This window comes from Mangifera indica, chromosome 18, assembly GCF_011075055.1.
Source record: "Mangifera indica cultivar Alphonso chromosome 18, CATAS_Mindica_2.1, whole genome shotgun sequence".
In the NCBI taxonomy this organism is placed as follows: domain Eukaryota; kingdom Viridiplantae; phylum Streptophyta; class Magnoliopsida; order Sapindales; family Anacardiaceae; genus Mangifera; species Mangifera indica.
The window spans coordinates 8,935,298-8,957,607 of record NC_058154.1 but is presented as its reverse complement, the minus strand read 5'-3'; the positions used below and the strand labels follow the sequence as shown (position 1 = coordinate 8,957,607).

General features: G+C 32.7%; 2 protein-coding genes across 2 annotated transcripts; both read right to left on the bottom strand.

Moving 5' to 3' along the window:
- Window positions 1–5,224: 5,224 nt before the first annotated feature.
- LOC123201602 (cytochrome P450 72A397-like) lies at window positions 5,225–12,199 on the bottom strand. The gene is made up of 5 exons (XM_044617176.1): window positions 11,860–12,199; window positions 11,117–11,334; window positions 6,533–6,777; window positions 5,907–6,291; window positions 5,225–5,822 (listed from the first exon to the last, which is right to left on the bottom strand). Exons 1-5 carry the CDS (start codon window positions 12,137–12,139, stop codon window positions 5,394–5,396), a joined length of 1,557 nt encoding a protein of 518 aa, XP_044473111.1. The 5' UTR covers window positions 12,140–12,199; the 3' UTR covers window positions 5,225–5,393.
- Window positions 12,200–19,563: 7,364 nt separating this feature from the next.
- Window positions 19,564–22,176, bottom strand: LOC123201622 (cytochrome P450 CYP72A219-like). Its single transcript, XM_044617200.1, has 5 exons — window positions 21,841–22,176; window positions 21,115–21,332; window positions 20,758–21,002; window positions 20,265–20,649; window positions 19,564–20,173 (listed from the first exon to the last, which is right to left on the bottom strand). The coding sequence occupies exons 1-5, from the start codon at window positions 22,118–22,120 to the stop codon at window positions 19,745–19,747; spliced, it is 1,557 nt and encodes a 518-aa protein (XP_044473135.1). The 5' UTR covers window positions 22,121–22,176; the 3' UTR covers window positions 19,564–19,744.
- Between the last annotated feature and the right edge of the window lie 134 nt (window positions 22,177–22,310).

Below are 22,310 nucleotides of genomic sequence, written 5' to 3'. Positions count from 1 at the left end.
AATAGAATAAATCATTTACAACTAATTAAGATAAAATATAAACAAATACAATATACATGAATATAATTAAACCATATATTCCCTTTAGCACTCCCTTGCAATTGTAGCAATAACTCACAAAGTTGCAATTTGAGACACAAGGAAAGAAAATGCTCATGACAACTTTTTGGTAAATATATCTGCAAACTAAGAGACCATAGTAACTTGTTGAAGATGAAGAGCCACATGAGCAATCATCACACGGGTGAAGCATAGATCAATGTCAATGTGTCATGTGCGACCATGAAATATAGGATTGGTAGCTATGTGTAAAGTAGACTGATTGCCACAAAGTAGAAGTTGAGATGAACGAAGAGGAATGCCTAGCTCACATTAAAGATAACAAACCTACCGAATGTCAGTAACAACATAAGTGAGGGCATGGTACTTAGACTCTATAGTAGATTAGGACACAACAACCTGTTTCTTGCCAATATAGCAAATAAGGTTAAGACTAAGAAAAACACATCCACTAGTGATAGATCATCATATTAAAACATCGGCGACCCAAACTGAATTAAATGAAACTAAGAGATGAAGGTTGAAGTCACATTGAAAGGTAAGACTAAGAAATAAGGTACCTTTACTATACTGAAAAATACGCTTGACTACTTGCATGTCCTAGTGAGTAGGATTAGCTAATCGCTAGGTGACCTGATTGATAATAAATGGAGTATCAGATTAAGTGAGGGTTAGCTATTGAAGACCACTAATCATATTGCGAAAGAGTGTAACATCAAGAAATTGGACATCTTTGGTAGATAGTAACATCTTGGAAATGATAAAAGACGTATCACTGGGAGCGCACGAGTCAAGTTAGAAACTTTAAAGCAAATTTATCGTGTAGTGACATTGAGAAAGATATAAGATGGTGAACTATCAAACAACTTCCATACCAAAAAAGAATATGAGGGAATCCAAATCCTAACAATCAGAGGCAGAACATACATAGGGTAGATACACAAGTTGTAATAGTTGATGTATCAAAACGAGCCATAACTAAATTATCCATATAAACAAGCATAACCACAACAAAGGATAATTAGGTTTGATGGATAATATGAGGGATTGGGCCAACTATTGACAAATCCATAGTTAAGTTGAAAGAAGTATAACCAATATACCATGCATGAGATGTATGTTTAAGGCTATATATAGCCTTAATAAGACAACAAACATGAGATGGTCATCTAGTGTTAGTGAAACTAGGAGTTTACTCCATGAATACCGCTTTGGTGAAATCCCTTATAAAAAAGCATTTTTGAAATCAGGTTGACTCAATGGCCAACCATACATGATGACAAAAGTAAGAATGATATGGATGGTAGTTGACTTGACAATATGACTAAAGGTATCTCCAAAATTAGCTTATTGATGAAAACCCTTAACAACCACACGAACCTTATAGTGCTCAATATACATGTCGTTTCATCTTGTAAACCCAATAACAAACCAACAAAATTCTACTAAGGAGATGATGAAACAAGAACCTATGTATTATTCCACATTAAGCCATCATGCTCTTCACTCATCACCTAATGCCAATGAGAAAAAGGTAAAGCTTGCTTGAAGGTGGTCAACTCATCTAATATAAGGTTCAAAGCTCTAGTAAAAAGAGCATGAGGTGGTCATGATTTGATTTATGCTTAGATTTTAGGCTAGAGTAGTGATGTTTTAGATTGATCAAACAAAAAGTGCACAAAAGAGACAAAAGCAACTAAAGGTGGTGTAACATCCAAAGGTATGCTTGAGATTATTTTGGTCTTTTTAGTGTTTTCCTATATGAGATTGTGCTTAAGAAGCTATTATGTAAATTGTGGCATGCACGACTGTGTATGAGAGGTTGCATGCTTGAGCATGATGTGGAATGGTCTTTTCACGTATCGTATGATTTGGTTAGAATTGATCAGGATGCATGCCACTTGTAAGTAGGGTACACAATTGTGTTTGTTTAGTGAATTTTGAATTCTAGGATAAGGATACGTTCTGGAAAATTATGCGATGTGGTTTTAATGCTTTATAATTGGTGTACACAGCTGTGTGTTTAACACACATGCTCATATACGTTTGTTTAATGTGAAAATAAAAACAATTGTAAAGCGTACAACAGTTACTTTTTCTCTAAAATTCTTTAAGCTAAATAAGAGAGAATGAAGTATTAGAGAGTGCTAGAACCATGTCTTGCTAGGAGAGGAGCCTTTAAAACCATTTCAAGCCACGAGAAGACTATCATCGTCATCATACCAAAGTAAGTAGCACGATTTCATTTGATATTCTGTATTGAATTACTTTTGATGCTTCCAAATTGATTGTGCACATGATGTTTGATTACTTATTGATGTAAGGATTGATTGAGTTTTTGCATAGTTATTGTTCAATTTATAGTTTAGAATTGTTTGATCTTGGTTCAGTGTTGATTTCCTTTATATATGGGTAATGGGTTGTTTAAATTGATGTTAATGGTTTGTTGGGGTTGATAGAAGGTTAAAATTTCTCCTATATTTATATGTGATGGAATGTACTTTTGCAATGTAATATAGGATAAGATTTGAATATAGGATGTGTTATGCTATGTTGATGATATTTAGATTATCGATTCATGGGTATATTGCGAAATATGACTGTATGGTAAGATGTTGGCTATGAAATATATTTTTCTTAGAAGAGTTTTGGTTTCATATGGAAGCTTGGAAAGTGCCAGAAAACTAGATTCAAAATTCTAGAAATTCTGAGATTTTAGTGACATACGCTTGTGTCTATGACACATGCTGGTTGGCATTTAGGGAAATTCTACCTATGTAAGTGGTATACATATATTGATGTACTTGGATTTGATATGAATCCCTTTTACATGTATTGATGTACTTGGATTTGATAGATAATTATTTTGTATTGATTTGGTTTGGATGTATATTTACATTTAGATGGTTTTATATATGTGATTCAGATAGTGTTTGAATTATCATATCAAATTTTATAATATACTTTTGTGATTGTGGAATTGTTTTCAATGTATTACATTTATTAACTGTGATGACATATTATGGAGATCTGATAGGTCATGTCTTTTAAAGTGTATATTTCGGATGACTAATAAATCTACATGATTCTGTACTGACGATAAGTGTTATAGCATTTGGGATACATGTGTGAAGACGGGAGAGGTCTGGGGTCCCATCATATGAGTAATATTGTCTCAATAGCACAAGCCCGATCGGTATGTGTATGAATTACACATAAGAATGACATTCAAGATATCATAGTTTTTCACACGATGTTTAGGACATCGATGTACATCGTAAGGGTTAGTCATTCGAGATGACACCTCGTTAGGTGAGTGAGGATGCTAGACATTGAGATAATCAAGATGGGTATCTGGGATGTTGGGAAAACATCTGTGGATTTCCTAATGACAGAAATAACATTACCTTATATATTACTTTTGCTACTTACTGAATGTAAATTCACTCACATGTTTGTTGTGTGATTTTGTAAGTAGGGTCCCAAAGTAGTGGGGTGTGGTAAGGAGACTAACGATATGACTTGATAAGACGCATGAGGGTAAGGGCTTGAATGTCTTTATTTATGAACTAGTTATTATATTAATATGAATCCTTTTTATATGTATTGATGCATTTGGATTTAATAGATAATTGTTTTGTATTGATTTGGTATGGACACATATTTACGTTTAGATAGTTTTATATATGTGATTTAGATAGTGTTTGAATCATCATATTAAATTTTATAATACACTTTTATGATTGTGGGATTGTTTTCAATGTATTACATTTAATAATTATGATGACATATTATGGAGGTTTGATAGGTTACATTTTCAGGGTGTATATTTTGAATATGAGTAATTGTCCAAAGAGGGGTGTTACATGTGATATAGAAGAGTCAATAGAAGCTTTGTGGATGAGACAAACGGATTAACTGACGATGAGGTAAAAGAACCTAGAGATTCTGATAATGATTGTAAGTTACAACCAAGCAGTACAAGGTTAGATACCATAACAGAAAGGTCACATAGATATGGGTCTACAAAAATAGAGATATAAATAGTCATGGAAGGAACTAACGATGAGTGAAACCTTGAAAGAGGCTTCAAGGAAGAAGGAATAGTAACATACCCAGGAAAGCTACTTTCATGAAACAAATTAGAGTGAGAGATGTAGAAATGGCCAGTGGGTACATGAAGGCAATGAAACCCATAATAAGAAGCATTATACCCTAAACATAGACAATATAGACAGAGAATAGACAGGGAGAAATTTATGTGCAACAATTAAGGTCAAAAGTATAACAAGCACACTCAAAAGTTTACAAAAAGCCAAAGTTAGGTGGACATCGAAGAAGAACCTTAAAAAGGGCTCTTCTTCTTGAACAATAGTGTGAGAAATATGTTAATAAAAAATACAAAAATAGAAAAAGCCTTCACCTAAAAGGCATGTGGCTTGTAATAAATTATAATGTCTTTTTCCTACCATATCATGGTGTTTTCTTTTAACAACACTATTTTAAGTAGGAGTATAAAGACAAGATAATTAATGTGTAATATTGTGTGACTTAGAAAAGAATGGAACAATTTATTGTCAAATTCACCACCACCATCATAACGAACAATTCAAATAGAATATGAAAGAAATTTTTCTATCATTAGCTTGAGTTTGAAAAAAAAAACAATAATAACATCAGATTTGTTAAACATTAGGTATAATCATGTATACCGACTAAAATCATTAATAATAGACAAATAATATTTAAAAGATGAGAACAAAAAGACAAAAGTAGGACCTCATACATTAAGGTGAAGAAGCTCAAGAGAACCTTGAATGATGTAAGTATGTATGGTAAAATATAGGTGATGACTTTTACCAAGAGGACACATATGGCACACAAATAAGAGATCATGCAAGAGATGAATTAGACCAGATATAAAGGAAAACATAGGATAATGGATGACTAAGACGATGATGCTAGATATCAAGCAAACCACGAAAAGAAGAATAAACAACAATAATAGGAGATAATTCATAGAGGTCATTAAAGCTGCAACTAAATAAGAGTTTTCACACTTTTGTTTAGCTTTAATAACAAGACTAGATGAGTCAAGAGGGCAAACAAAATCAGTATCAAACATGTCTAATAATTTTGTAAAAACATTTAAATAAAAATAATATCTTAATATTCCCTAAGAGTAAAAACATTTAAATTACTTTCAATCAAACACAATAATTATTTATACATACAAACTAATAATTTGTATCGAATCAAACATACCCTAAGATTATTTTATTTTTTGACACTAATAAAGAGGTAATTAAATCAAAAGAAAGTATAGTACAAAACTAAATTTTGCTTAAGATGATTTGGGCACCATATTGAGGTTTTAGAGTTAAATTACGAGTAGGAGCATGAACATAAGTTGGAGAAAGCTGAAATGAGAAATTTTGTAGAATCATTGCCAAGGCTAGTTTTGCTTCTAGCAATGCGAAGTTTTGTCCGATGCATATTCTTGGACCCCAACCAAATGGGAAGAATGAGACTTGATCATTCTTTGATGCTTGGGAAACTCCATGGGAAAATCTATCAGGATTGAACTCTTTTGCATCAGCTCCCCAATTATCTTCGTCATGATGAACTAGAATGATTGGAATTGAAAGTTGAACTCCATGTGGTATTGTGAGTTCTCCTAATTTGGACTCTTTAATAGTTGTTCTAGTTAAGAGATTTGCTGGTGGATACAACCTGAGGGTCTCATGAAGTATTTTATTTACCTACGAACACGTATATATATATATATTAAAACATTATGCATGAAGATCAATGAAATAGAAATTTATAAATAAAAATATCTTTACTTCTTTCAAATGGTTCAACTCATCAAATCGTGGCACTTTGCTACCGAAAACTTCGAAAACTTCTTCTCTTGCATGTTTTTGCCAATTTGGATGCATACATAATGAAACCATTGCCCACACAATCAATGATTGAGTAGTCTTCTGACCTGCAAAATAAAAGAGTTTGCACTCTTCAATCACCTCTTCAAGGCTCATCCCATTTTGTTTGTTCCCATGCTCTTCAATTTCACTGTGGTTTGATTCCACTAATAAACCCAACAAATCATCATTATTTGCTTTTCCAATCATCAGGGCCTCCTCTCTTTTCTTTATGATACCTATTATTAGTTCTCGAATTTCATTATGATTACTTTTCAATTTTCTATTTGCTTTAAAGGGTAAAAACCTGCAAATTTTTAAAATAAATCTAATTAGAAATGGAGTCCTCTTATGATGATGATAGAAATTTAATGCAACTAGCATGCAAGACATAGTTAGGTTACCATGTAATCTTTGCAAAGGAAGTAAATGAAAAAAAAAAAAAGGTTTAATTTTACTAATAGAGTTGTTTAAAATATAAAATTAAGTTTCTTGTTTTCATATTCATCTTCCAAAAAGAATTCCACAAATTAATACACACAAATTACCTCCATCCTGGTATGTGAAAGAAGGGCAAAACTTGTGTGAGAAGATTAATTTGTTCATTGAGGAGTTGAAATATTTTTCTTCCTTCTTCATAGCTGCTGCCAAATGCTGCTCGAGAAATCACATCTGATGTTAAAGCCGTAATGTCAGGGTAAACATCTAACTCACCGTATTCTTTGTTTGAGATGGAAGCCTTCCATTTTTCTATCATCTCATTGCAACTCAAATAGAATTTAGGTAACATATCCTATAAACAAACACAAACCAAAAATGTAAATAGAAAAGAGTAGTGCTATGTGTATAAACAGTTTGCACATTTTTGTGCTCAAATAATGACATATTACCATATGATTGGGTAATTTTAAAATAGAGATAAAACAACATACAATTACATAGTGACATGTCATTGTTTGTAAGATTGTGCACATAGTTTTGTTGAATAGAAAAATAATACGAAAGATGTAATATTTTCATTTATGCGCATACATATTTGTTAAGAATGAAAGAAAGTGAGGTGGATTATCATTTCATTACTAGAAGAGGTATTTATATACAATCATAAGAGTACAATACAAAAGGAAAATAAATAATTTTTGCTAGACTAGTACTAAAATAGTGTTGGATAAGGAGAAAATTAACTTATTGAATCTCATGATTTGTGCTAATGTAGTACTAAATTAGTACTATGTACAAGGAGCAAATTAATCTATTGAATCCCAAGTTTTTACAGGTTTAACCCCATAATCATGAAGAATATTATCTAATACTCCTCTCTAGTTGGAGCATGTAGGTTACAAATGTCTAACTTGTCTTTTTAAAAAATTAAATTGCTTTTTACCCAATGTTTTGGTAAACTAATTAGTTAACTGGTGAGAGGTAGGAACGTGAGAAGTACATGTAAGACCAGTTTGAATTTTGTCTCAAACTACATGATAATCAATTTTGATATTTTCGGTGAGTCCATGGAAGACAAGATTAACGATAATATGCAAGGTTGCTTGATTGTCACAGAAGGGAGGAATGAGAGACGTAGGTGGGACACCAAGATCACAAAGCAAGTAGCTAAACCATATGATTTTCACAAATAGTCACAACTATAGCTCTATACTCTACTTCTGTGAAAGATGAGGATATAGTATTTTGTTTCTTGGTTTTCCAAGAATCATAGGACAATTAACCCAATACGAATTACAATATATAGGCTTGAAGTTATAAGTTAGTATTAGTATAAATGAAAAGATCTTCACTTGGACTTATTTTGAGATATCGAAGCACATGTGTGGTGGTATTCATGTAAGGCTTTTTGGGTTGGTGCATGATAGACTTAAAATATAAACTGTGTGAATAATGTCTGGTCGACTGATAGTAAGATAAGTCTTCAAAATAAATGCTGATAAGATGAAGCCTCATGGAAAATGTCACCATCAGTGTTGTTAAGTATAAGATTTATTTCCACGAGGAAGAGATTGGACGAGCACCAAATAGACTAGAATCTTCAAGGACGTTGAGAACATATTTTTGCTAATTGATAAAATGCCTTGCCTAGAATCAGAAACTTCTAACCCCCAAAAATATTTCAGTTTGCCAAGACCTTTGAGATGAAATATGTGGCTAAGATATGATTTTAAGGTAAGAATGATTGATTCATTAGTTCTTGTAATTACTATGTCATCAACATAGACAAGTACAAAGAGTGAGTAACCATTTTTAAAGCAACAAAATACATAATAATCAGATTTAGGTTGTGTAAAGCCAACATCAAAAAAGGGCTTGAGAGAGTTTGGAAAACTAATTTTGAGATGCTTGTTTAAGACCATAAAGATATTTATTAAGTTGACAAACATGATTCTCCCCATTTTGTTGATACTCAGGTAGAAGTATCATGTATACTTCCTCATCCAAATCTCCATGTAAGAATGTATTATTACTATTAAGCTAATAAAGAGGTTATTATTTAACAATAGCTACAACAAGAAGGACACTAATAGTGGCAAGTCTGGCCCCAAGAGTGAAAGTCTCATGGTAGTTGATTCCTTCTAATTGAGTGTATCATTTTGCTACAAGTCTAGCTTTGTAGTGTTCAATAGACCCATCAAACTTCCTTTTAATCCTAAAAGTCCACTTGCAACCAAACAGTTTCTTGTCACGAGGAAGAAGGACAAGTGTTGTTATTCTCAAGAGCTTGTATTGTAGCCTGCATTGCATCATGCCATTTTGGAACTTGTACAACTTTAACAAATGTTTTAGGTTAATTAATTAAAGACAAAGTAGTAAGGAATGAATTATGAGAATAAGTGAATTTATCATAAGATAAATAATTTTCAATAGGATAAACGATACCTAAACTTTAAGAAGAATTAGCCTGAGTAATAGAACAATGGTAGTCACTTAAGTGTGTTGGATGAAGTTCTTAAGGATGGACAACTGATTATGTAATGGAAGGTTCCAAAAAATTTATGTTGGGGTTATTTTGGACAACAGTTGAATACTCAGTGGATGGCCAAGGCAAGGTGAGAGAGTTAAGAGGGACAAATGGTACTGGACGAGGATATGTTACACCATGATTAGGAATAGGATAGAGGATTATGAAAGACAAAGAATGGTGAAGATTATCTTGGTTATGGAAGGGAAAATAATTCTAAAAAAAAATTCACGGCACAACTAGTGTAAATTTTTTAGTTACTAAATCAAAAATCTTGTATGCTTTTTTAGCATAAGGATAACAATGAAAACACCAGGTTTGGGTTGAAAATCAAATTTGTGATTGATGTCTATGACATTGTGACCATAACAAAGACAACAAAAAACACGCAAATGATAATATGCAGACGGTTTGTTGAAAAGAATTTCATAAGAAGTTTAGTTATTGAATGTAGGTCCTGTATAACACAATGATCAAGAAAAATAAGTTCTTAAATATTGGTGTTGTTTAGTTAATTTACTAATTGATAGTAAATTAAATTGAAAGTGGAAACATAAAAGACACTTTTTGGGGTAGGTTTACAAGTGCTATTTGTCTAATTGGTAATTTAATTAGAGTAGACTGAATTAAAATTTTTGAACCAAGGCTAACTGGGGATGAAGCCATATGATTTATGGCATCAGAATCTATGACTCATGGATCAAGAAAAAGATGAGATAATAATCAAGAAAATAAACCTGCAACATTTGCTACAAAAGTAACATTACTAGAAGGAATGAAAGCAAGAAGCTAGTGAAATTGCTCCAGGGTGAATGATAAGGCATCATCATGTTTTTCTAAAGAGGATGTAGCAACAACAACATAAGATGAAGGCTTAGTATTGGAATGCTTGGATGAGTTTCTTTTTTATGGAATGCCTTTTTGCTTTATCCTACACCAAGATTCACTGTGGCCATCTATCTCTAAATAGTGATAATTGTAGTGAGGTTGGAATTGCACTTGTAGGTTTGACTGGAGGCAACCATGGTTGATTGCTCAATGTTTGTAGAAAAGGTTTGAGATATGGCCCTTTGACATTCTTCTTGTAATAACAAGATACAAGCTTTGTTAACTTATGGAAGTGAATCCATCAAAAGAATTTGGGTGCAAACAACACTATAAGAATCATTAAGACTCATGAGATAATCCATGAGGTTATCAACAAGAACAAGAATACTATGGTCCTTAAGAGCTTCACACTTTCAAGAAGGATATGTCTGATACTACGACAGTTCATCCCAATAACCTTTTAAGACAATATAATAAGTGATAGTAGAATTTGTTTCTTCACTATGGTTTGAGATAACATGTCGTATCTCAAAGATACGAAAGACATTCTTCTGTGAGAATCCATCTTGTAAGTCAGTCGAAACCTTACAAGCTGTGGTTGCATAAATAATGTTGTTGGCAATATTTGGAGAAACAACATTGATGAGCCAATAGAGAATCATGTTATTGCATTAGGTTTAACTAAAAATAAGTTGTGGTAGCCTTAGGAGGTTGAGGAATTAACACATCAATAAAGCAAAGTTTGTTCTTGGCTTCCAATGCAATACAAACAACACAACTAGAAGTTGAGTAGTTAACCCCATTCAACGATTGAGCGACTAAAAGGGCACCAGGATTGTTAGAATGGTGCAAAAAATATTGAACTATGAAGGTTTACTTGTCGTAGTCATGACTAAGAAAAACAAACTTATGGGAGTAAAAGAAGAAGAGACTCAAACCTTGATACCATGTTAATAATGAAAAAAAGTGAACTGGATTATTATTTCATTACTAGAAGAGGTGTTTATATACAAACATGAGAGTACAATATAAAAGGAAAATAGATAATTTGTGTTAAACTAGGACTAAATTAGTGCTACATATAAGGAGAAAATTAAGTTATTGAATCCAATGATTTGTGTTAATCTAGTGCTAAATTAGTGATATGTACAAAGAAAAAATTAAGCTTTTGAATCCTATGATTTGTGCAGGTTTAACCTATAATAATGGGGAATATTGTCTAATAATATCCTATATACAAAGACAAACAAAAAGGCAAATAAAAAAATCAAAGATTTTTTTTTTCATTCATGCGCATACAAATTATTGCATGAGTTATAGAGGATAAAAATGAGACCTTCAACTTTTCAAGATGGAAAGCTGGATTAGCAATCTTTCTGACTTTGAACCATTGAGCACCCTCATACCTCACCATCCCATTCACCACCAACAAGGCTAGTGGATTCCTCTTGGGTTTTTGAAAAATTTCAGGGTTTAACATGATATCCTTGATCAATTTGGGGTCTGTGATGTTTATGGTTGGTGTTGTACCCTCCCATATTATGGATTTCTTTCCTGTAATATTCATGGGAAAAATGATTTTGAAATTCTATATTTGAATACTAGCAGTGATAATTTTATTTTATCATATACGTAACATTTGTATGACATGTACACAATATAGTTTTCCCTTTCTATTAATGTTGAAAAGACCATTTGACTTATTTAAATATTATTTTGTTAAGTGAAAAACATATAGTGATGAACTAACCAACTTTTTACTTTTGTTTTCATTTTCTATAGTCTTTAATTCAAGTGAAAAAATAGTGATAGACTATGAGTATTATATTAGGTGAAAATTTTGTGCATCCGTAAGCACATACATCACCAGTCACTACATGCTAGAATTTTCTTTGGTATTGTTTCACTTATAAAATTTTTTTATAATTTCTTATACCAAGTCAAAGTCAATTTCCATATCTAAGAAAGACAAATTGACACGGCTCTATTGCTGGATAAAAGTACTTTTCTGGGAAAGCCAAATCTAATGCATCAAGGTAACAATAACTTAGAATCTTAATTGAAAGGAACTTGGCATACCATAATTTTTGATGATATGATGATGAAATGGAACGACTTGAGAGGCAATATCATGGGAAAGGGAGTTGATGGGTCTTGTTTTAGCTTGTTTTGTGATCACGAACATTTCCTTTGTGTCTCCATGGAGAAGTTTGTACGAGTTGCCGGAGAAACCTTGCTGTCGAAGCAACTTCTCTAACCTCCTTGGCTTCAACCAAACCCAGTTTAGCACCTTCCATAGACATGTTATAAGAGCAGTAAAAGCAATAGAAAAGGAAAGAGATGTAACTGAAATCTCCATTTTCAGGAAACTTTAAGAGAGAACAACTTGAATAAGGAAATGGAAATAAAGCCTTTTATATATGTTAATCAGGATGGCCTACTCTTATTGGGAAAAGTTTTTAAGACTCTTATGAGTTGGGATGTGGGTGGACCCCAAAACTATTTCAATGGATCAAGGAATCTTTTGGTTTCGGTCGGCATCTTTGATTTTTCTACCAATAAAAAATTTAAAAGTAATGAATAAAAGAAAAAATATAGAGTTGTGTTATGCATGGTGGATTTTTCCACCACATGATTTAGACTTTGGCTAAAAGATAATGTAAAGACATTAAATGCCATGGGAAATTGCTATTTTTGTTGACTGGAGAGGGGGGGGGGGGGGGGGGGGGGGGGGGGGGTGTTGTGGTTGGGGGAAGAATTTCCTATAAATACCCCCTGCAATTCATTCCATTCCATTCCATTTATAACAAGTTGTTGTATATTAAAAATGGTAACATGTAAATTCACATCATCACAATTTTTTTTTTGAAAGTTGTTGGCATGCTTCAGTTTGGGCCCAAGCTCTTTGATGCCGTCACGATGAGTGTGTCCCATCTTTCTCTCCTTGTCGTCTGGCATCTCTCTCTTCCCAAATTACTACATCACGCACGATTGCATTCTCCTCTGGATCATGTGTTGTGATCTTTTCGCCATGATTTCTTCTGAGATCACACATTGCCTGCGTTTTTCTTGCTGACAACAACCTCTCTATCTGTTGTGTTACATCTCTGGCTGCTACTACATCACGTTTTCTGCTCCTGTGTCGTGTCTCCTTTGTTGCATCGCAGTTGAGCCACTCTTCCTCTGCTCCTGCATTGCGTTTCCTCTGTTGCATCCCGGTTGAGCCACTCTTCCTTGCTTTTCTCGTCTCTCTCACAATTAATCCGTTGCTCTTGTCTCTCTCATGATCGGGCCTTTGCTTTGGTCTCTCACAATCGAGCCTTTGCTCATCTCTCTCACAATTGAGTCCCTACTCTCGTGTCTCTCATATTCAAGCCCCTGCACTAGTCTCTCTCTTGTCGGTGGTTTTTCCTCTAATATCGGTAATTCCTTCTCCGCTGTTGCCACCTTGCTACCTCTTCTTTCAGGAACCCTTTTCTTGGTTTTTCGACAATGATGTCACCTCTTTATCCTACCATGATGCTATTGACTTGTCAACTTTTGTCTCCAATTGTAGCTCTGAGAGCTCCTATTGCATTTACGGGAGTGTTAAACATATTTCTATTTGATTCTATTTATTATTTGATATGATTCTCATTAAGTTTGATTTTGATTCGTTATTTATTATTTTTCTTATTTCATAGGATTATGATACTAGCTTACACTACATTATAATACTATGTATTGTAAAATATTTTGTCAATAATATTAATACAAATCATACCCAAATTCATAATGCTGCGTACATTAAATATAAAATTCCAAACTTGAACTACATTGTAATTTTATATATTGTAAATTGACATTACAATCATTGCTTGTGCTAGTTTTGATTCCAACAAATGCAAAGTTATGGACTATAATTATTTACTCCTTGAGAAAATTTACTCCTTTTGCATCAGATCCTCAATATTCTTTACCTTGATGAACTATAATTATTTGTAATGAAACGAAGACTCCAGATGGTATAATGAATTTCCCCCAGTTTGTTCTCCTTGGTAGTTTCTCTTCCTAACAAAGGTGTCGGACATAATATTAGAATCTCATGTTGAATTTTTTTCAATTGCAAAACAAAATTTCCGTGGATTTGATTACATATCCAATGTTAGGGGAAGATTCTTAAAACATTAAAATTCTCCAAAAGTAGAAAGAAATTTAAGAAGCAATATGCAATACTTCTTTCAATTGGTTTAGCTTATCAAATTGCAGTTCTTTGTTCCAGAATGTTTTGACGTAGGCTAATATTAATTATGATTGTGGTTTAATAAAATTAGAGAATTAAATAGTATAATGCCAGTTTACAAATGGTATTAAGTGATCAACAAGGATAAATTTAATACAACTAAAGATTATGATATGGGTAGTTAATATTAGTTTGAGTTTTAAAGTTTATTGGTTCTTTGATTGAAGTCCATTAACCTACTATATATTTGTTAGTTTCCCACTCTGAAACCTTTACTCATTGGAAGTTGTTATTCAGGGTGGTTTCAGAAGTGAAAGACAAATCACTCTGATGCAAATAATTTTAAGAGCTCTATGGATTCATATTACATGGTGGCATTCCATATATTCCTATAATCTTAAAGTTTTCAATTCAATATTTTTATAATTTTATGTAGATCTCATAGGTATTAGGATTGAATTAATTTTATTTAGTTCATTTAAAATAAATCTTACACTGAAAACTTGGAAAAGCTCTTCTCTTGCACGTACTTGCCAGTTTGGATGCAAATATAACAAAATTATTATCCCTATAAATTAAGGTTGCAACTGTCCCTGGCTAGCAAGATAAAAAAGTTTGCACTCATCAACCACCTCTTCAGTGCGCATTCCACTATCTTTATGCCCGGTCTTAAATCATCATTTATTGCTTCTGCAACTTTCATGACCCCTTCCCTTTTCTTTATGGCCTTTTATCTGTTGTCGAATTTCATTGCCATTGCTTTTCAACTTCCTATTTGCTTTAGCGGGCACAAAACTGCAAGGAAGAAACAGGGTTTCATACTAATCCAATATTAATCTCAAATGCACGAGTATAAGATTAAAAACAATAAGGAGTTTCCAAAAGAAATCCATCTCACATAGCGTATACATTATTCAACAACTCAAGTCCTCGTTGATGCATTAAAGCCAACTAATCCAACACAACACTTAGGACGAAAAATTGAAGATATTATTTAAAGTTATAAATTTATTTAGCTTTAATATAATAATAAATAATTGATTGCTATTTTACCCGTTAATGTCAGTTTTTTTTTTTTTTTCAATGTGAGTAATATTATTAAAAAGGAAAAATAATGTAAAGGATATGTGAAAACAAATTGAAGACGCTCTACCATTCTCTCAGTTCATATTTCAAAATAAAAGTCACTATATTGAGTTGTTTAATATTTTCCAATTTGATACAAGTCCTTTTGAATATACGGATTGAGATTAATAGAATATTTGTAAGGAACTATGGTAAGATATTGTTGTACAATCAGAATTCCTCCTAGAATCAACTCACATATACAACTCCGAACAACAACCAACAATCATTGAACAAATATCATTCCAGTTGGTAACCCACAGGAGAAGCCTTGAGCATAATGACTTTTCTTAGAAGCTATGAAACATGTTACGAAGACCAAATTTGCCATGATCTTAATAATCATCTGACATTAAATAAATGTTTTAGTTTCAGAGAATTGTCTTCCTCATTCGACAATCACAATTGAACTACAATTACTCTCTTATCATACCAGAACCATTATAACACTTCTTATACCATTGACTACTGCAATGCACTATCCTAAATTTATGTAACATTAACTCTATTTGCTGTAAATACAGAATTGTGAGAAAGAGAGAGGGATTGTCTTATACTTGCTTAGACACACTTATCAATATGGTTATTTTTTGAGCACTTTGTAATCCCTTATTACCAAGATAATAACAACACCGTGGATGTAAACTACAGATCTTTCCAACCAAACCTTGCAAAAAAATTATTTGTCTTCTATTTACATTATTATGTCTGTTTATATTTTTACATCCAAGTCTCTTGGATTTAGTGTACTTATTGTTGGCGTACACTTTGACACCAACATACCAATCACATGTAAATTTTTCTTTTAAAAATAAAGGGGAAAAACTTCTAGACAAACTTTTTCTTTTCATCTTACTGTTTACAAAATATAATAGCATATGCATTCACAAATCTTGAACTTATAACATTCAATTGTTGGTTTTTTTTTTCGAAATAACTTTTTGAAACATTTCAAAACTATATTATAGAACATGCCAAAATTAGTTCAGATTACCTCCGTCCTGGAATGTGAAAGAAGTAAAACACTCGAGTGATAAGATTAATTTGTTGGGTTATGAGTTCAAATATATTTCTTTCATCTTCATAACTACCACCAAATGTTGTTCGAGAAATCATATTTAATGTTAAAGCCTTAATGTCTGGCCAAACATCTAACTCATGTGACTCTTCATTTGAGATTGAAATCTCCCATTTTCTTATCACGTCATCTTAGGTAAAGTGCCCTATAAAGAGAAAGATAGAGAAGGAAAATGTTTAAGCTATATATTAATATAAGAGTGCATGGAAATTAGAATGACTCAAAAAAAAAATAATTATTCCTATTTAATAAGTTGTTCATGAAGACTTGTGAATTAACTTATATATTTTTGATGAAAAGTTGTATAATATATACAATTATAATAAAGTCTGAAAAAGAATCCTAGTCCTTTGAAAATAGAATAAATCATTTACAATTGATTACGATAAAATATAAACAAATACAATAAACACGAATATGATTAAACCATATATTCCCTTTAGCATTCTCTTGCAATTGTAGCAATAACTCACAAAGTTGCAATTTTAGACACAAGGAAAGAAAACGCTCACGACAACCTTTTGGTAAATATGTCTACAAACCGAGAGACCATAGGAACATGTTGAAGATGAAGAGCCCTATTAGCAATCAACACATGGATGAAGCATAGATTGATGTCAACGTGTCATGTGTGAGCATGAAAAATAGGATTGGTGGCCATGTGTGAAGTAGATTGGTTGTTACAAAGTAGAAGTTGAGATGAATGAAGAGGAATGCCTAGCTCACACAGAAGATAACAAACCTACCGAACACAAAAGACTGATTGTCACAAAGTAAATTCTATAACAGATTAGGACACAATAACCTATTTCTTGCCAATCAATCAAATAAGGTTAAGACTAAGAAAAACATATCCATCAGTGATGGACTATCGTGTTAAAACATCGGTGACGTAGTCTGTATTAAAAAAAACTAGGAGATGAAGGTTGAAGTCATACTGAAAGGTGAGACCAAGAAATAAGGTACTTTTACTATACTAAAAAATACACTTGATTGGTGAGTAGGATCAACTAGTCACTAGGTGACTTGATTGATAATAAATGAAATGTCAGATCGAGTGAGGGTAAGATATTGAAGACCACCAATCATATTGTGAAAGAGTGTAACATCAAGAAATTGGATATCTTCGATAGATAGTGACATCTTGGAAATGATAAAAGGCATAACATAAGGAGCACACAAGTCAAGTTAGAAACATCAAAGCAAATTTATCGTGTAGCAACATTAAGAAAGATACAAGGTGATGAATTATCGAACAACTTTTATACCAAAAAGGACTTCGAGGGAATCCAAGTCCCAACAATCAAAGGCAAAACATAGATAAGGTAAATGCACAATTTGTAACAGGTGATGTATCAAAACTAGCCGTAATTAAATTATCCACATAAACAAGCATAACCACAATAGAGGATAATTAGGTTTGATGGATCATAGTAAAGGATTAGGCCAACTATTGACAAACCCATAGTTAAGTTGAAAGGAGTATAACCTAGGTATCATGCATGAGATGCTTATTTAAGGTTATATATAGCCTTAATAAGACAATAAACATGATATGGTCTTCTACTGTCAATGAAACTGGGAGCTTGCTTCATGAATACCTTTTCGGAGAGATACCTTTATAGAAAAGCATTTTTGAAATCAAGTTGATTCAATGGCCAACCATACATGATGATGGGAGCAAGAATGGTATGAATGGTAGTTGACTTGACAACATGACTAAAGGTATCTCTAAAATTAGGTTAGTGATGAAAACCCTTGACAACCATACAAACCTTATACTGCTAATAGACATGTCGTTTAATCTTGTAAACCCAACAACAAACCAACATAATTCTACTAAAGAGATAATGAAACAATAACCTATGTATTATTCTAAGTTAGGGCATCATGCTCTTCACTTATCACTTAATGTTAAGGAGAAAAAGATAGAGCTTGATTAAAGGTGGTCAACCTAATATAAGATTCAAAGCTCCAATAACAAGAGTATGAGGAAACACATGAAGGTAGGAAGTCATGATTTCATTTATGCTTAGAATTTAAACACAAAGTGCACAAAAAAGACAAAAGTAACTAAAGGTGATATAGAAGAGTCAATAAAAGCTTTGTGGAGGAGACAAAAGAGTAACTGAGGATGAGGTAGGAGAACTTAGAGAATCTGACAATGATTGTAAGCTACAACTAGGCTGCATAGGGTCGAAAACCATAATAGAAGGGCCATATAGATATGGGCCTAAAAGAAAATAGAGATATAAATAGTCATGAAAGGAACTAACAATGAGTGAAACCTTGAAAGAGGCTTCAGGGAAGAAGGAATAGTAACATAACCAAGAAAGCTACTCTCATGAAACAAAACATAGTGAGAGATGTAGAAATGGGTAATAGGTACATAAAGGCAATGAAACCCATGATGAGAAGCATTAACATAGATAGAGAATAGACAGAAGGCAATTTATGTAAACAATTAGGATTAGAAGAATAACAAGCACACCTAAAAGTCTACAAGAAGCCAAAGTTAGGTGGATATCGAAGAAAAACCTTAAAAAGGTCTTTTGTTCTTGAGCAACGGTATGGGAAATGTGTTAATAAAAAAGCACAAAAACTGAAAAAACCTTCACTCAAACGGTATGTGGCTTATTAGCTTGTAATAAATTATAATGTCTTTTTTCCTACCATGTCATGGTGTTTCCTCTTAATAATACTATTTTAGGTAGGAATATAAGGACAAGACAATTCATGTGTGACTCAAGAATAGAAGGAAACAATTTATTGTCAAATTCACCACTATTATCGAAAGGACAATTCAAATAGAACATGAAATAAATTTTTCCATCATTAGCTTGAGTGTGAAAAGAAAAATAGTAGTAACATCAAATTTGTTAAACGTTGGGTATAATCATGTATACCAACTAAAGTCATTAACAATAAACAAATAATATTTAAAAGGTAACAACAACAAGATAAGAGTAGGACCCTATAAATCAAGGTGAAAATGCTCAAGAGGACCTTGAATGGTGTAAGTATGTTTAGTAAAAAGTTTGTGATAATTTTTACCAAGAGGATACATATGGCACACAAAAGAGAGATCATGTAAGAGATGAATTGGACCAGATATAGAGGAAAACATAGTCTTGAGTATCATGGATAATAGATGACTAAGACAATGATGCTAGACATCAAGCAAAACACAAAGAGAAGAATAAGCAACAATAATAGAAGAAGATAATTCATAGAGGCCATTAAAGCTACGACTAAATAAGAGTTCTCACACTTTCGTTTAGCTTTAATAACAAGACTAGATAAGTCAAGAAGGCAAACAAAATCAATATCAAACATGTCTAATAATCTTGTAAGAGCATTTAAATAAAATAATATCTTAATATTCTTTTGTTACTTTAAATCAAATACAATAATTATTCATACATACGAAATTTACAATACAAACTGATAATTTGAATCGAATCAAACGTACCCTAAGAGTATTTTATTTTTGACACTAACAAAGAGGTAATTAAATCAAAAGAAAGTATAGAACAAAACTAAATTTTGCTTAAGATGATTTGGGCACCATGTTGAGGTTTTAGAGTTAAATTACGAATAGGAGCATGAACATAAGTTGGAGAAAGCTGAAGAGAGAAATTTTGCAGAATCATTGCCAAGGCTAGTTTTGCTTCTAGTAGTGCGAAGTTTTGTCCTATGCATATTCTTGGACCCCAGCCAAATGGGAAGAATGAGACTTGATCGTTCTTTGATGCATGGGAAACTCCATGAGAAAATCTATCAGGATTGAACTCTTTTGCATCAGATCCCCAATAATCTTCATCATGATGAACTAGAATAATCGGCACTGAAAGTTGAACTCCGGGTGGTATTGTGAGTTCTCCAATTTTGGACTCTTTAATAGTTGTTCTAGATAAGAAATTTGCTGGTGGATATAACCTTAAGGCCTCATGAAGTATTTTATTTACCTACAACACGCACACACACATATATGTATTAGGGCATCATGGATGCATGAAGATCAATGAAATAAAAGTCTTTGAATAAAAATATTTTTACCTCTTTCAAATGGTTCAACTCATCAAATTGTGGCACATTGTTACCAAAAACATTGAAGACTTCTTCTCTTGCACGTTCTTGCCAATTTGGATGCATACATAACGAAACCATTGCCCATACAATCAATGATTGAGTAGTCTCCTGACCAGCAAAATAAAAGAGTTTGCATTCCTCAATCACCTCTTCAAGGCTCATCCCACTTTGTTTATTCCCATGCTCTTCAATTTCTCTGTGGTTTGATTCCACTAATAAACCCAATAAATCATCGTTATTTGCTTTTCCAATCTTTAGAGCATCCTCTCTTTTCCTGATGATACCTTTTATTAGTTCTCGAATTTCGTTATGATTACTTTTCAATTTTCTATTTGCTTCAAAGGGCAAAAACCTGCAAATAATTAAAAAAAAAAAAAAACTAATAAGATATGGGGTCTTCTTCCACAAATAATTCCACAAATTAAGTAATACACAAGGATCCCAAGTTGATTCAATTTACCTCCATCCTGGTATGTGAAAAAAGGGCATAACTTGAACCATAAGATTATTTTGTTCATTAAGGAGTTGAAATATTTTTCTTCCATCCTTGTAGCTACTGTCAAATGCTGCCCGAGAAATCACATCTGATGTTAAAGTTGTAATATCAGGCCAAACATCTAACTCACCATATTCTTTGTTTGAGATTGAAGCCTTCCATTTTTCTATCATCTCGTTACAGCTCAAATAGAATTTAGGTAACATATCCTATACCCGAAGACAAACAATAAAGTAAATTATAAAAAAAAATCAAAGATGTTTTCTTTTGATTCATAGGTGTACATTTTATTGCATGAGTTATAGAGGACAGAATTGAAACCTTCAACTTTTCAAGATGGAAAGCTGGATTAGCAATCTTTCTGACTCTGAACCATTGAGCACCCTCATACCTGAACATCCCATGCACTATCAACTTGGTCAGTGGATTGCTCTTGGGTTTTCGAAAAATTTCAGGCTTCGACATTATATCCCTGATCAATTTGGGGTCTGTGATGTTTATGGTTGGTTTTGTGCCATCCCATATTATGGATTTCTTTCCTGTAATATTTATGGGGAAAATGCCTTAATTAAATTCATATGATTTTGAAATTCTATGATTGAATATTATCAGTATAAATAATAATCCCTCTTATAATATGCATAACATGTGTATGAGATCTACAAAATATTATTTGGTAAAAGAATACTACTATTAGGTATCCAATTCATATTATAGTGATGGACTAGCCAATTATTTTCTTTTGTTTTCATTTTCTATAGTCTTTAATACATCAGCACATACATCACCACATGTAAAAATTTTCCTTGATATTGTTTCACTTATAAATTTATTTCATAATTTTCTTACGCCAAGTCAAAGTCAAGTCAGAAGCATTTATTGTATTATAATTTGGTGAATAAAATTAGGCTAATAAAGACACATTGACACGGCTCTGTAGCCGGGAAAAATATTTTTCTAGGAAAACCAAATCTAATGCATCAAGGTGACAATAACTCAGAATTTTAATTGAATTATTAAAAGTTTTAAGAAAGGAAATTGGCATACCGTAGTTTTTGATGATAAGATGATGAAATGGAACGACTCGAGGGGCAATATCATGGGAGAGGGGGTTGATGGGTGTTGTTTTAGCTTGTTTTGTGATCATGAACATTTCCTTTGTGTCTCCATGGAGAAGTTTGTATGAGTTGCCTGAGAAACCCTGCTGTCGAAGCAACTTCTCTAACTTCTTCGGCTTCAACCAAACCCAGTTTAGCACCTTCCATAGACATGTTAAAATAACAGTAAAAGCAATAGAAAAGGAAATAGATGTTACTGAAATCTCCATTTTCAGGGAAATTAAAGAGGGAACAATTTGAATAAGGAATTGGTAATAAAGCCTCCTATATATGTTAATCAGGATAGCCTTCTCATAAAGGGACAAAAGTTTTTAAGACTCTGTGAATTGGGATTTCGATGGACCCCAAAGCTGTTTCAATCGGTCAAGAAATCATCTTGTTTCGGTAGTCAAGTTTGAT